The 17,317-nt window shown below is 30.4% G+C and overlaps 1 protein-coding gene across 2 annotated transcripts in view; it reads right to left on the minus strand.

Annotated features, from left to right (window-relative positions):
• LOC132748674 (kinesin-like protein KIF26B) overlaps positions 1–17,317 on the minus strand; it is a 252,423-nt gene that overhangs the window by 86,463 nt on the left and 148,643 nt on the right. For both annotated transcript variants that reach the window (XM_060738285.1, XM_060738286.1), the window contains exon 5: positions 16,900–17,020. In XM_060738285.1, coding sequence (XP_060594268.1) covers positions 16,900–17,020 — 121 coding nt within the window. The remainder of the gene's footprint in view (positions 1–16,899; positions 17,021–17,317) is intronic.

Below are 17,317 nucleotides of genomic sequence, written 5' to 3' on the forward strand. Positions count from 1 at the left end.
GACATGTCTGCAACCTGAACAATAAGCTTTTATTATATGCACAGGCACAAGTATCAGACCTAGGAAGAAAAAATATGACCAGATTGATAAAAAACTTGTGTTCATCTTAAAATTGTCACAAACCAAAAAATGTAAATAATGACCCCCTCTAAAAATATACTTTAAGTTAATAGTATATTTTTAAAGGGGGTCATTATTTACATTTTTTTTTTTTTTTGGTTTTTGACACTTTTAAGATGAACACAGTTTTTTTATCAATCTGGTCATACTTTTTCTTCCCAGGTCCAATACTCGTGCCTGTGATTATATGATGATGACTCAGGTATCCTTGTATCTGGTAAAATAAATCGTAAGATTAGTTAATTGACTATAAATTGTCTTTGCATCTTGGCAAGACAGAGTCTTTTCTTTTTGGTTTAAGTTTCAACTTAAACTGGGCCTAGCCTCCAGGTCACATGAAATGGTACTGCTATAAAGTACACATCTTTTGTTAAGTATTTAGGTGCAAACTGGATCAAATTCTTTTGGCGTCGCCCTTTGATGCTTTGCATCAATGCTTTTCTTGTTTTTCATTTGAATAAAATATATTAAAATGATAATTTACAAACTACTCTTCAAAAAGGGAGTTAAATTAGAGTGAAATGAATTGTGCAATGAGCATAATTATAAAATGTAATTGTTTCACAGAGTATAGATTTAACACTATCCTGTTGCATAGCTTATAAACAGATAACCATATCTTGTTACACAAGGATTCTTATTCCTGTCATTAATTTAACACTATTCTGTTACATAGCTTATAAAAAGTTTACATTATCATGTTACACTTCCTGTCATAGATTGAACAGAATCATGTTACACAGATTATAAAGAGTTTAGTTCCTTATCTTGTTACACATAGTTTCTTTTCCTTTAAGGAATTCATCATTGTCTCATTATATATCATTTTTGCTCAGAACAATCCTGCTAATATCAAACGTTATCATTATTTTCAAATATCCATATCATATTGTATCATGTTTTTGTTTTGTCTTCACCATGCTACCCATTTAAAAATTATTAAGTTGTTGTTTTAGGCTTTTTAAAATGTTCCCTTATCCTGTGAAACACTGCTGTCCAAACATTCATCATGTTAATCCCTAAATCCCTTTAAAGGGGAGGGTTAGCTTAATTAATAACGGTATTAAGCACCCATGGGTTATGGTTTGAGCCCAAATGGGGTCATAACCATGTTTCCTCATATGACACCAGTACTTGTTTCAATTCCAGGAAGCCGACTGCGATGTGGTTAAAAAAGCTATGAGTTTCCTTCCGTTCAGTTAGCTTAAATAAATAATGTTTAAACTAATCCCTCAATATCTATTGACACAAAAACACCATCTTTTCATTGATAAATCAGTAAATATGTTAACTGTATCACATACCTTTTCAATATTCCATACAACAATTCCAAAATTGTCAGAAAAAAATCCATGTTTTCAAAACATTTTTTAATAAATACAATATGTATGTTTTTACTTTCAAGTATATATTTTATAAAAACATTCAAATTTCTTTATATATACATGTATCTAAATTCAGGTCATCCAAATATTAAATGGTCATTTTCAACTACCATGGTATTTAAAGTACTTTGAAGTAATGTAACATAAATGACCTCTGGTGTTTATTTTTCATATTTTCAATGACAATAATGGGCTGCATCTGTTGTCAAAGTTTAAGGCATTGTGGGTAATTTGTGCACAATTTTTCACTTGGAGGTAATTATTGCGCTATCATATACTTGTCACTAACTTGTTAAACTTTTGCAGTCACATGTTTGATTTATGTCTCTGAAAAATTACATTAAGATGGATGTGTACATTTTTATGAGGGAAAGCACACTTTTATAACAATACAGTTTTACATTATATATGTGTAAAATGTAATTTGTCATTTCGTTTAACAAGGTTAACAATTATAAAGTATATAAAAGTGCAATCATTGTTATATTATGATTCTGTATACATAATTCTCATCTGACAATGTCATCTGGCAAATTTAACATAAATAGTAACTATGAAAATTAACAAAATTAAAGGACCATTATGCCTCAGAAAAAACTAATTTTTTACTTCTTAAGAAAGGGCCGACATGAATTTTATTATGTTTAAATTATGGTTAGATGCTTGTTACCTGAAAAAGGTAGCGACAAATGTGAAATAATTTGTCATACAAGTAGCAAAAAGTTAACAAAGCATTATTTTGACTTCCATACAAAATACAAATTCACTATAACTGTACTAAATATTGCCAAAAAGCATCAGATGAACAAGATGGTTCATGTAATCGGCCAATGAGTAACTTAATTTTTGGATACTATAAAAGTACACCAAAATTAAAATTCTTTTGAGGAAAAAATAGAAGCATTTCCATTTCTATATAAGTTTGTTATATTTGAACCTTTAATCTCCACCTTTAAGTTTTCAATAATTTGTGGACTACTTCTTTGATTGTTACACAACATTTGTATTACTTTCTGGACTACTTCTTTGTGAAGTAGCAAATTATGCCGGTAAGGACAACTTTTATTTGTAGATGCAAATAGAAAATAGACAAACCCATTAAATCAGATGTTCAAATTTTATTTACAATTCAAATCTGCTTAATAGAAACAAGTTCAGTAATAAAACTTTAACACCTTGCTATTCAAGTACGAAAATAAATCTTTCAAATCAATTCATCACTGCGCACATAAATTATTTATTATTTGTTTTTTAACTTCTTACAATAATCATCAAGGTTTAAAGGAAATGCGGAAATTTTGATTTCATTATCACTTTAATTGGGTGCCATATAAAATACAAACAATTAAATACTCATCTATCTGGAGCATAGAAAGTGTTTGACAGATCAGTGTAATTCTAATTTGTTTATTCGCGCATTAGTTTTATAGCCATCAAAGCCTGTAAACTACCTCGGGAGGCCGATTCCTCTGACACTAAGATTAAAGTTTGAATCTTGCGCAGTTTTTCCTTGCACATGTCAGAGTTACGATAGCGGCATGTGGTAAAACTTTTGGAATTTTAAAGAGCCCCTGATGTATGAAATATTGATGTCTGTGAGCATTTTTAATGATTATTCTTTGGATTTTGACGTCATTTTAGACAAGATAGTGACATGGCAGAATTTTTTCATAAAAAAAATGAGGTGATAATTTTTCATAAAAAAAAAAATCTGTCAAATCTGCCGGAATTTTTAAGTTAGCATGTTTTGTTACATTATAGCCAGTTTGTGACATCATTTCAGTCAGTTATCACAGTGAATAACTTATGGAGGAAGAATGGTAAAAGACCCTGAACCTGCCAAATTTCATGTAATGGATTTTCCAAACTTTGAATTTGGAACAGTCGATTTGATGTTAAAGGGATTTCAGTATCAAAATACAAAAATTTATCTACCAACCAGTACAGTGCCTGGTCAGATGGCACAGAGGTGCAGGCTGGTATGGCTCTATACTCAGGTGGCATTTAAGGCTCCAGCAGAAGTTTTATTGTCAAAATAATTGCCACAAAAACATTCCAAGGCAATCTTGTTTATTTATATGACCAATATAGTTAAAGAGATAAAATTGATGCTTTTTTGAATATTCTGAAAGAAAAATCAACATTTTTTTTTATCAAAGATATAGACAAAACGTTTTGTGATGCATCAGGTTCAAGTTGACATAGCATGGGAATGTTTACATATTTCTTCTTTCACAACATCGAATTTTACTATCCTCACTTACCATCACAAGTGCAAATTTTATTGCTACATTCATAAAAAGATGATGACGGGAAATAAATTCTTTTTATAATCATCTCTTTCCCCAAAAAAATTTCGAGCCACCAGACAAACTTTATGAACGAGTACTATAAAACTGGGGCCGCAAGATCTATACAAACATGGCAGTAGCGAAATATTAACAATGAATTCGGAATAAAACGCTGTCACTAAAAGCTCACGCTTCTCCACTCAAATTGCAAACCTCTTACATTATTAATGAAACAAGAAAATAAAAGTGGCGTATAAGTCAATTAGAAAAATGTAATGTAAAACATCTACAAATATTTGCGAGCAACTTTTAGATTTTTTCCTTGATATAAGAGATATAGATAAGAGCCTCGACTGTCAGTTCCTCAAGCAAAAAATGATTGTTTCTTAATGTTAAATTGTGACGGAATTACCCATGATCATTCTCTTATAATATTTCCTATAATGAAAAAAAAAATGACACAAAACATTTATTTGTCATTTAGGATGAGATATGTTTTTGTCATGTTGTTAATTGAATAAGAGAAGATTGTTAAAATTTAAACAAATTCGCCCCACCCCCTGAGTTTGAGTAACAGACTAAATGTCTCTTTTATTGTGTATTTTTTATTATTTAGTGTCTAGTCACACCTACAATGTAATGGTCATATGTGACATACCAGCTTTAATGATGAAAGAAGACCTCAGAAGCCTTTATGGTCTTTTGTATAAGGCACAAGCAGTCACCTGGGTAGAACCACAGATTGTACTGCAAGCTAGCTAAATAGCTTCCTAACAATAATAATTCAAACTCCCCGACAAGATTCGAACCCACAGTGGTGAGGTTGAAATCAAAGACCTTAACCATGGAAGCCCATAGACTTAAGATCTCATTTTGAATTTGAAACTTTTTTGAAATATAATTTCTATGCACAAGAACAAAAAAATTCTTTTAACGTTTCAATGTCCAATAATTCAGATCAAAAATCTAAATAGCTAAAAAAAAAATTATAAAAAGAAACAAGGATTGTGAACATGGGTGGAATATTCATGGAATTTTAAAAAGTTGGCATGGTTAAAAAAAGTAAAGTAACAAAGAGACTATGGGAGTACAACAGCAGTATGATACATGTGGTTAGACTACAACGACTGTAACGACACAACTGTAACGACACGCTGGTGACGTTCTGCAGCTTCTATACCGTATAAATGATTTAATTGCTTCACTGCATAACAGATAATTATGACATGGATGGAGAGCGATTTGTAATAAAGTTATCATAAACAGCAATTATTTCACAAAATAATGACGTTGTCAAATCATATCAAAATATATTCTTTCAGTGAAATCATAGCAGGAAAAAAAAAACCGCATTTAAATTAAGATGTAATCATAACTCAACTATATGGACAATAATTTTTAAGTCTTTTTTTTTTTTTTTTTTAAATAAAACACCCTTTGTGTAATATTTTTCATTGCGGTACAATAAGTTTGATTCAAACAACAATTGTTTAGTACTCTTCGCACTTTTGAACCGCTTCGAGTACGATAATTAGTACCAAGTGGATATAAAAATTTGACATTTATGACCCAAGTCCTTCGGCTTAAAATTTTAAAAATAAAAAAGCGGGTTTTGTGGAATTATCAATATCGTTTTCACCCCGTGAGCGAGATGGAACCTCCGAGCCCTTCGAGTATTTAAATTGCTATGAAAAAATACTTAGAAAGGATAATCGTGGTAAAATGACAGCTGCGAGGGTTTGTTTTTCATGTTTTTACTTGTAAAATAACACTATAAATCACTGGGGTATCAATAAAAATTCTAACAGATGAACCATTTTATTTGTCAATAAAAATCATTCTACGATTTCTTCCCTAATAATTTTCAACTCCAGTTTTTTCATCTATTCAAAACATTGAATAACTTCATATTTGTGAGGTATCAGTTTTTCTGTCAAGAAGAATTTATGACATCATTTTATTCATGAGTTATCTCCCAATTTAAGATTCCTTTTAAAGATGTCTTAAACTTTTGTTTATTATCAAGACAAGTTTTTTTTCAATCATGTAACACATTTTGCATTATTTTGTAGTCCTGAGTCAAGTGTTATATGTACATGTATATTGCCATGTGAGTATCATGTCAATGCAGACTGACCATTGTGTTTCTTGACCACTCAAAGCCAACTGCATAGTGGAAAAGCTGATCTCAGAAAGTTATTCTACAATGTCATTGGAAAACTAACTTTGTCATATTATGACCCATTTTTTTTTTTGCTTGGGTTTTACGTTGCACCAAAACAGTATACATCAAATGGCGACTTTCCAGCCTTACTGCTGGAGAAAGACAATAGGAACCATCAACTTTCTGTAACATTCTGGTTAGCTTTCTCACATAAAAGAATTTGAAGACACTTGTGCAGCTTGAAGCTACAGCGGTGAGACTCAGGCAAGTGGTTTAAAGTCAACGCCTTTCTTTTAAAATTTCTTTTAAATGATGCCTTTACTATCACTACTCTAGGTATGTTTCTGATTGCATTTCTATTAAAATAAGAAACTTGTTGCTAAATAAAGAAAAGCGTCTGTCAATTTCAGATTTTATGGGGTAGTTATTAAGAATTTTTTCTTATATTTAACAGCTCATAAAATAATAAATCATTAGAAAGAACAGATATAATCTCTCAATTAAATATGGCCATAAATTTTATGGTTTTACGCAAATATTACAACTGTTTTTCATTCATGTAAATGAGGCGAGTATATTACGATGACTGTGCCTTTAATCACAATTGTCAATGATTAAAATCTTGCCACCTTTACAGATAAGCAAATGAGTTGGTTTTATTGTATGACTAAAATGTCACTTACGAAATAAATCTTATCAGTAATATAATAATTAAATAATAATAATATTATATAATAATATGAATAAAAACTCAATAAAATAATGGTATTCATTTCATATATATATTTCATAGTTTATTATTCCCTCACTGATATTATGCTGACAATTAAATTCTATAATTATTACCCCTCCCACTATCTTCGTGACTTGTAGTAAGAGCAGAAGACACGATGTCGAGATAAAACACTGAGATAAAACGTAGCGGACATTCTTTAAATGGAACCAGTCTATTTCATCATTACTCACGTAAAATTTAATTCAACTTTGCAACAAGTGACAATATCTTTTAACTAAATCTAAACTTTACTCCATCATGAAAATAGCATGGACGTGAAACCTAACCCTTTACCGCATCCATCATGTTTAAACAAACTTTTACTTCATAATTATGTATAGCCTGATATTTCTTAAAATGAAAACCTATAATTTGTAAAATATTTGCCAGTTTTTCACTCAAGTTTGACGGGCAAGCTCAATTTGAAACCAAGATATTGCCATGCATTTTCAAGCATAGTGATTAAACCAAAGAAAAGCACTTCAAGATTAAATTATTCAGTAAAAGTTTTAAACCAAAGCTATTGGAACTGAATAATGCTTACAAACATATTTAACTTAATGGTACGTACAACGCAAAAAATGAATTTAGTGGTGTTATTTTGTGTAAAAATTACAACTGAGAAATCTATACAGTAGAGAAAGACTACATAGGTCCATCACCTTTTGAAAAACTATAAGAGATCATACTTGCAAAGTTTTGAGCATAAATGGTTCAGTTATTATTAGTAAATGTTACCCTGAATTTAGCCAGTGGCCAATTCTGAGACTTGCTAAAAACTCTCATCTCGAATCAGTACCATAATAAATTGTCCAATATTTTAACTTCATATTTTTCCAACAGCCTTGAAATATTAACATTTTACTAGGTCAAAACTTTCTTCTTTTTTTTTCCTCTATTTTTTTTTTTTTTGTTACAAAAAGAAATCTTAAAATGACAGCATCATACTGTAAATGGTTCAACGTTTCCAAAGAAAACAAACTTTAATCAAAACTAGAAGAAACAAGACAAACCATGTGGAAAAGATGGAACTGTCACATTTTAGATACTCTCATCAAACATGTACTGGAGAAAACTTGGAGAAAACTTGGAGAAAAAAGTATAAACTTAAACAAATCACAGGACTCTCACGTCCCCTTTCAAACAGGCTGTCTTCTGGAGAAGATTTTCAATAATTTCTCACTAGTACATAAAGTTTTCTATGATTATCTATAAAATTGTCAAGTAGTATTAAGAACTCCCTACCCATTACCCAACCCCACTCAACCCGACCCATCCTTGCTTCAACATTGTGCACACTCCTATTTTTGTTTTGGGGTATTCCCTAATGGGTTCTGTGCCGCTAGACCTATATTGCTGGGTTATATTGGGGGGGGGGGGACTGCATTCAGTGATTGTAGCCTTTCCTTGATTAACTTAGCTTGTTTGTTTCAATTTAGCTTTTCAAGTTTAAAGCTGATTTTAACGTTTTCAAACTCAAATATTATAATTATGTTTTGTAAAGATGCTTGTTTTTTTTTGCTTTTTGATTGAAGGTTTGATATCTTAGGCCAATTTTTTTTTATATTTTGGTTTACTGATTTTTTCCAAAAAAAGGTAGGGTCGGCGGCGGCAAAAAAAAAAAAAAAAAAAAGTTTTCATAACTATAAATGTGGTGCATACATATACATAGTACTTACTAGAGCAATGAAATTAAATACATCGCCGATTGTCTATTCCAAAGATTGTTTAAATACACAAAAAAAACTTTTGCTCATATTGCCATTGTTTAAAAACACACATGAAATCTACACACAATGACTTTTGACAAGTGGCAAGGGAGCTCTTCAAAAGAATCTGTCATTCTTTGATGTTTACACACTGCTGTGTAATCTGAATCATCAAAGGTGCCGAAAATCAGCTGACTTGCACTCATTTCTTTATAGATCAGATGTTAAAAAAAAGTGTCAAGAAAAGATTACACAAAGTCATGTTCAATTTTGCCCATTGTGAAAATATTTTTATCGGATAAAAAGCAGGTCAATTTTTGACATAAAAATCTATTAAAAGTAAGTGCGGGCATTTTTTTATTTTGTTTGTTTGAAAACCTGTATTCAATCTGCTTTTAAAGACTAATTTTTTTTTGTTAAATCTGAAAATACTGATCTTGTCAATTGCAGCAGATTTCTCTCGCTCTGTCCTTGAATGTAATTGCTTACGTAATTTGGCGTGTTTTTTTTTTTTTGTTTGTTTTTGTTTTTTTTTTTACATTTTTACGCATTTCGACCTTCAATGCATTGATGAAATATGATCAAAGCCTAATTATAATTCTGTGAGAATGGCTTGACCCCATTTAACAGACATTCTTTCATAATACACCAAATTCAATTAACACTTTCCCCAACTAGTAGTCAAAATATTTTAACCTACGGGATTTTTAGATAATTTTTGACATGGTCAAAATCCCAAAGGCGCAGGGCGTAGCTCAGTGATCGCGTTGATATTTCGACTACCCAACTAGCAGACGACAGGCTATTCTCGAGTAAAGATAACCGGTTGCGTATCTCACTGTATAAATCGTATGTAAAATAGTCTGGCATATGGTAGGTTTAACAGTTAATTAAAATACTTACCGCGACATTTCTTTGACAAGTCGTTATTAGCAGCGTATTTCAAGACAACACAGAATTTTTTTGGGGGCAGATTTTTTTTTTTTTTTTTTCATTTTCCCAAAATACAGAGTCGGCGGGTCAGTAAACCGAAATATCAAAAAATAATGGCCTTACAGTATAAATGAAATTTAAATTTAATAAAAAAAATTTTAGTTAAAAGCAAAGTGCAATTTTAAAATAAAAACATAGTAAATGATATTTTGTTTTTGATTCTGTATAAAGGATCTTATTTTAATTGGTTTTAAATTTTAAAATGCAGAACTTGAATTATTAAGAAAACTTATAATTTTAATTTGAGTTAAATTTTAAGATGCAGTACTTGACTAATTAGTATAACTTATCATTTTAATTTGGTTTGAATTTTAAAATTATAATATAACTCATCAGTTTACTGACAGACAGTAACCTATCAGCCAAGAGGTTTTATTTTAAGCCTATTTACCAGACTAAATCATGTCTTGACAGGTCAACATCATTCTGTGAAGTCAAAATTGTCAAAACATCTGATTTATATGGGAACAATGTAAATGGTATTGGGATCAAAATATATTCTGCCTTATTTTTAAAACATCAATAAACTGTTGGTGAATTTTCATACAACCAGGCACTGTTTCCACATGTAATTGAGGTTAGTCAGAAATCAGCTGTTTATCAGAAAGTATGAAATTTTCTAATAAATTTCGGAAACAATCAGCTGATTTACATGATTGTAGTCTTTATCGTTTCTTAATCATCCCAAAAAACATGTGTATCAAACAAACTAGCTATTAATCATGTGTCACATGTAAACATTTATAATTTGCTTATCCATTGTTTATTATTCAAATTATATAATCTTTTTCATTTATATCATCTGAAACCATAATGTTTATCACTAATATTCTGTAATCTCAAAGTTAATCAGTCATAGTTATTGAAATTCAATCATACCAATAATTTACTGCTATCCTATGTTTATATGTTTATCAGTCAGTATCAAACTTATGTTTATCAATCATTATTATACACCTATGTATTAATTATTTTTATTTAATTAACTTAAATATACCTGGATCCTTTCTTTATCAATCAAATCACACTCTCCAAATGCCTATTAAGTAAATTACATTCAAACAATTAAAGTTCATTATAACCCTATCTTTACCACTTGAATTACATTGTAACCCTTTGTTTATCAATTAGACCAGTAAGTTTATCAGTTATTTTACATTGTAAAACTATGTATATCACTTATATTACATAGTTACTATATATTTATCAATAAAATCACATTCTAAACATTATCTTCTATGTTTATCAATTATATTACATTCTAACACTCTGTTTATCACTTAAATTTGCATTTATAACACTGTTTATCACTTAAATTACTTTGTAACCATAAGTTTATCAATAAAATCATATTCTAACCAGTAAGTTTATCAATTATAATACATTCTAACCCTATGTTTATCAATTACAATTGAATTCTAACACTATTTTTATCAAACTAAGTAATCAAGGAAGGGATGAAGAACAACACTTAAACTTACATTGTAACACTCTTTATCACTTGAATTACTTTGTAACTCTATGTTTATCAATAAAATCACATTCTAACCAGTATGTTTATCAATCATATTACACTTTGCCTTTACTTGTATTAATCATTTTGCATTCTAAGTTCATGTCTATCACTCATATTATATGAACACATGCAACCACATGTTTATCAACCACATACTTTAGATGTTATCTTTATCAAGCCATTCCCTTTGTAATCCACATCTATCAAATGAGTACAAATCTTTCATCCTTCAATTGGTAAGTAAATTATATTGTTTATCATTATAACATCTTTCACAGTGCTATATGACGATTGTCACTAAATTGACACCTTAAATTCCGCCCCAGGGGCCAACAGCGTAATAAGATGACAACCAGTAAGTTGTTAGAGCGAGATTTATTACTTTATATATATTATATTCACTTTCATTAGCATTTTCAAATGCATGTATGTATTTATATCAATTATAATTTACGACAATATCAAAATCATGCACTTACAATCGTCACTTTTATTCACATTAAATTTAATTTGCTTTTCTAATAAAAATTTTCTTGTCATAATTATAGCATATTCCGTGAACATTGTGAACATTATATTTCAAATTATAAAGCAATTCAACCATCAATATAAATAAAAATGTTCTTAAATACTAGTTTATTAAGACTTCAAAAGGATTCTTCAGCCTTTTTTAAAATGTTTTCTTGTTATCTTTCTTTTTTAATATTTCAATTGAAAATGCATTAAATTCATACCTATAAAACATCAGACAAAATTCATCCCTTTTAATTTATTAAATGCAACCATTTATATCATTAAACAGGGTATAAAGTTTCTAAATTTTAATGGAATCTAAATAAAACCACCTGCCTAAGCGCAGTGCTTACCTTTGATTTATTAATTGCTTTCTTTGTCTCGTATGAATGTTACAACACTTTTTAATCCATTCCAATAGTCTCATATTCAGGTAAATTCCAAGCACGATAAAAAATTTAAAATCCCTTCACTCAAGAACGTTTCATTACAAAATCCACTCTTCTAATGCATGTATTGTGTTAAAGTGAAACTAAACATTGTTACAAGCAGACGGGCTTTAGTAAAAAGGAAAAATAAATTCATCACGATAAATTTCAATTTTGGTATGCATCCATCTCGCGTAAAATCAATCTATTGAAAGCATTAAATTTCCATTTGTGACGAAAATTTGCCGCAATTAGAATGAAATACCCTTACAAGCAAACATTTGACCCTGTATCAACCTTACGTTCACTACATCTCTCCGATTAAACTAATACGGTTTTACCTGTGCGATATAAACCAATACAAAACTATCAAAGTATTTCTTTTTTGTCAACACTGAAGTTTAACAAACCATTATAAGACCCTCCCATTGACGGGAAGACATTGTCAATGAATATCGCGAAACTTCATACGCGAAACGTTCGTACGATAGACAAGACATCAACAATGATAATTCAGATATTGAGTCTAGCGGCAATATTCAAAGATGTTTTTAGCGGACTGTGGAGTGGCACGGTTTGTGAAGTGTGTCGCTTGGTATAATCAGTTAAATGACAGGTACGCGGCACAAGACAACCAACGCATGCCTATTATGCCTCCTTAAACATTATCTTGCTGTAGTATTAGTTTGGGACGAAAAGTTGTCATTAAAATTTTCTGCTTAACTTGTATTTCTATAGAAACAGAATATTAATAACATTTTAGTTTGAAAGAAATAAAACATTCAATCTTAAACCGATTACCTTCAAATATTCTGAATATTTAGTGACTGTCTTAATCTATACAAAGATTTTCAATTTTTGGTTGCAAACAATGTTGTTTTTTTTAGGTTTATAATAACATTATAAGACATAACAACATTTTATGCAATAACAAGGACACAGAAAATGCATGTCTTAATGCATGTCTTGTGGTAAGCAGAACTATTTGTTTGACTCACATGTTACATTTTATACAATAACATAACATCAGGTCACCTAGTTTTGTTTTTTTAATAAAAACTTCATTTTTTTTGCATTTATCTCAATTTTATGAGAATTCCTAATATTACACTTCCTATGAACTAAATAAACCCCACAATTTATGGCCATTTATGTCCAAATATTGCCTTACCACCCAAAATAAAAACACTTCTGTATACTCATGTAAGTATGGTATATTGTAGTAACTTTTATAACTGTCAGAAATGAATGTTGAATGTGTTGAATCATTAAAATTTTTAATTGTAGTCTACAATGGATGCAAACATTTACTGTTATTCATTGATTTTCAAATTTCCTTTTTTTTCCCCTTTTTTTTTTCATTTTCCTTTTTTTTCTATACCATTCCTTATTAATATATGTTTAATATTATAACAAGATACTTGATAATGATCAGTTTTGCTATCTATTTCAGTATAAATGACATACTAGTTCTGTATTTAATTGTTTTATTAAAACACACAATTACCATATGATAAGAATCATCGTTATATTAAATACAACACTCTAGGCAGTTGTTTTTTTGTTTTAACTGGACACATATTGGAATAAGTTTAATGACCATGCACAGGTCCTATAATCATGTATTGAAAATATATCGTATATTGATGGAAAAGTCATGATAAATTAAGTCTAGCTGAACTATGAGTACTGCCTATGTTAATAGTATAGACCCAGGCCGGAGTCTGCACGTAATTGCAATCTGATAAAAATCTATTAATAACCGACTTCTTAGTCTAAGAATATTGAAAATAATTCAATAACAATCATCGTCATCATAAGCATTGTCAAAACTCAAAGTGGGACAAGTCAAAAACTTCAAGGTTTTCAGTTGTTTTATTTTGGTTTTTAGTTGGCACCATCACTGTAAAAATCATTAAACCATCATTTTGAGGGAATATTCCTGTATAAATACCACCAGGCCTTGAGATTATAAAACTATATTCTGAGTTCTGTCTCAAATCTCAGGATTTTCATTGGTCAATGAACATTCTATGGCAACTTCTGACCAATTAAATACCTGAGATCTGAGTTTGAGCTTTGAGGATTTCTTTGTAATCTTAGACCCAGGTTCCTCATTTTCTTATTATTCCCCCCCCCCCCCCCCCTCCCCAGCAACCAGGATCTTTGACAGCTTCTTACAGGATAGAAAATTTTAGGCCCAAAAACGACTTTAAATACCAAGTACAAAGTTGCTAGGTCAGCAACCTTTACCAATAGGCCACAGAAACTCTAGAAAATTTCAAATAATCATGCCTAGACCTCCAGACTGTTGGAGATTACGGGGGTTCTCAAAAATATTCAGTTTTAAGTACATTTTTATGAATATTTTAAAGGTTTTGTAAGCAATTTTGCATACTGAAAAATTATACAATAAGATTATATTTATTTACACCAAACTATTCTTTCAGCATGGATTAACGGAACTTGGTAACACACTGAACCCTGGGTGGTCTAACCAACATACATGATTAGACAACCAGTCCACAATACTCACAGATGAACTTGCAAAATGCGGAATATGATTCTTTCATAATACATTGTACTTGTTTTAAATTCCAGTTATTTTATTTGTACTAAATTTGTACTAAAATCCTACTACTTATCATCAAGAATTCTTTGGTACAGAATAATTGTTTACAAGTTTTGATTTTTCGAATTCCGAAGATGAAAATGCACTCTACTGAAATATAATGTATGTGTCATTTTTCAATATTGTCATTTTCCGTTAATAATTCTTTTCTTTTGATTAAAAATAAACTTTGGCTGATAAATTCATTGAAGAAAGTAATGTACCAAGTACACAATAAATTTCACAAGTTGCTTTGACATTTTACTCTCCATTCGGTCAGATCGAAGGGATCATCTGAAAATATTGATGGTTTCATTACAGATTATGAATGACCTTAGCAACTTGAAAGTAAGGTCGCGAATATCTGTATTGACCAACACTTATAATGTGCAACTTTCATAGCTTACAAATATTTGACAAATTTTTGTTGGTTACGGCAAGTAAACACAAAATTCTTTAATTCTATTGAACAAACAGGTCTTAAGTCTTAATCTGTGATGTGAACAAACTTGTCCCGAGAAAAATTCTTATTTGCAATTTATATAATAATGGTTTAAGTGTCCAGCTGATGTCAAAATGATATTTTTGCTTATAATTATTGAGAAATAGTCTAGACCAATGATTATAGATTTATACAAATTATTCTTCATCTTCATCCCGATAATTTAATTTTTCATCATTTAAAACTGCATTTTTTACCCATCTTTAATATTTATTTCAGATTTACACAATTTATTCACAAATTTGCTGAAAATAAGTTTAATTTTTCAATAATGCTAAATTTCATAACAAATTTATTTTGATTTTGAGGTTTTGTGCTTAAAATATTTAAATCAGCTTAATTTGCTTTAGCAATTTGTTAACCAACTTAGTTCAAATAGAGCACTCCATACTTGAAATACATCAAAATAAAACAATTATAACCTTTTGGGAGAAATTATTTCCACGATTATAATTAAATTGACCAATCATTGGAGCATAAAAGGCTTGCTCACGATAATTATCGACTTAAATCTGATACCATGTTTGGTCAGAAATTGATACTTGCTTTTGTTATCTTAGATGCACTGTCAAGAGTCTAAATTAGCCCCGATGCTTATCTAAATGGACAGGATAGTGACAACATGGGCCGGACAACTGACAAAGTCACATGGGCTTCAATTGTTCCACACTCAGCAGACGACAAAGGGCATGTGCGTCGATCATCACTGAATTACTACATAAGGCAAGTCTGTCGCGAGTCCTTATTATCATTAAGAACCTATAGTAACCAAACTAAACACTGTGTAACGTGGCACCAGCATTCGTCGGAAAGTACAAAACAAAGGACAATTTCTGGACAGAAAATTGAGGCGATAACACAAAGAAGTTTTTAATGGAATATTGAGTAGAAATAAATGACCTAATAGGAAATGAATAATGGTGTTGTAGAGTCAATATTTTTTATTTGTACAAAAAATGACTTGGAAATTGAATGCAAATGGAATTTTCTGAGGACACGATGAAACAGACCTATTTTTAGTAATGTACATGAAAGAAGTAAAACAACAAATTTGAGAAGAATTTGTCTACATAAAAAATATCTTATTAATAACTGAACCGTGCAACAAAAAAACGCAAATTAGCAGGGTCTTGGAGCGCATTTTTCGTTCATTTTCGGTAACAATAAGACCGTATTAATACCTTATTACACTAGAATGACCTGCATAAGTCTGCATTATATTTTCCAGAGGAGAAATATCAAATTAGTGTTCTCATTAATCAAAGCCCATTTAGCGAAACCAAAGATGTCAAAATTTACTTGTTAGTGCAACAAAAAACGCCAACGAAAGAGCTATTTTCTGTCGGCACTACTATTTTTACCACCGTTAATGTTACATAATATTACGTCTCAATGACCAGCAAAGTGGAAGAACAATACATTGCATTTAAGTTTAAATTACTCATTTCAACGATGACAAATATTTCTAAATTTTGGCTAATTATGACGTAGAATGGTTTAAAATGAAATATTGTGATTAAAATAAAGCGGTCTTATTTCTTGACATTCGCTATTTTTTTTTAACATGAATTGAGATCATATTTAAACTACAATATTCATTTAGTATTTCGCCACATTGGAAAAAAATAGGCTTCAAAAATAAGGTCAATGTTGTACTGAACAATTCTGAACCAATTTCTCTGCCAGCATCCGGAATTAAAAACCACGTAAGGTATAATATTTCTACTGATATATTTCCAGTTAAAGGTCAATGTTCCAAGGTCTGCAATTCAAACAACTGGCAATAGATTTCTGCATAATTTCATATTATGTGATACCTACAGTTTAATAATTCATCCAGCAGTTGCATTTCTATACACTGTACTGCAGGACCGATTGTTAAACTATGTTACCTGTCTTTTCTGTGTGCCGCGTGACCGGACATTTTGTTCTAGATAGGCTTGAGCTTGAGCTGCTATAGGTGCTGACTTTGACAGGAAATTACCTGAACCGGGAATCTTAGAGCCACGGTACCTGAAATACAGACAATATTTACATTACTGTGAGGCATAATTATACATTCTTTAAATAATTAAGTCATTAAAATGTGTACATGTATTGTTATGTAACTGTTAATAATACATGTTTGGCAAACGTTGGAACTGCAGTTTTTTTCCCCCCTGAGTTTTAGTAATGGGCTTGCCCTGCTTTAATTTGGAACTATCCAATTAAGGGATTATTTATATAAAACTGATTTAAAACAATTTTAAATGCACTGATGGGCAGGGTTGTTGCAGGTTCAAGTCTGATGTATTTAGGGAGATCAAATAA

The sequence above is a fragment of the Ruditapes philippinarum genome, unplaced genomic scaffold, assembly GCF_026571515.1.
Source record: "Ruditapes philippinarum isolate M1 unplaced genomic scaffold, ASM2657151v2 ctg101_1_1_1_1, whole genome shotgun sequence".
NCBI lineage: Eukaryota > Metazoa > Mollusca > Bivalvia > Venerida > Veneridae > Ruditapes > Ruditapes philippinarum.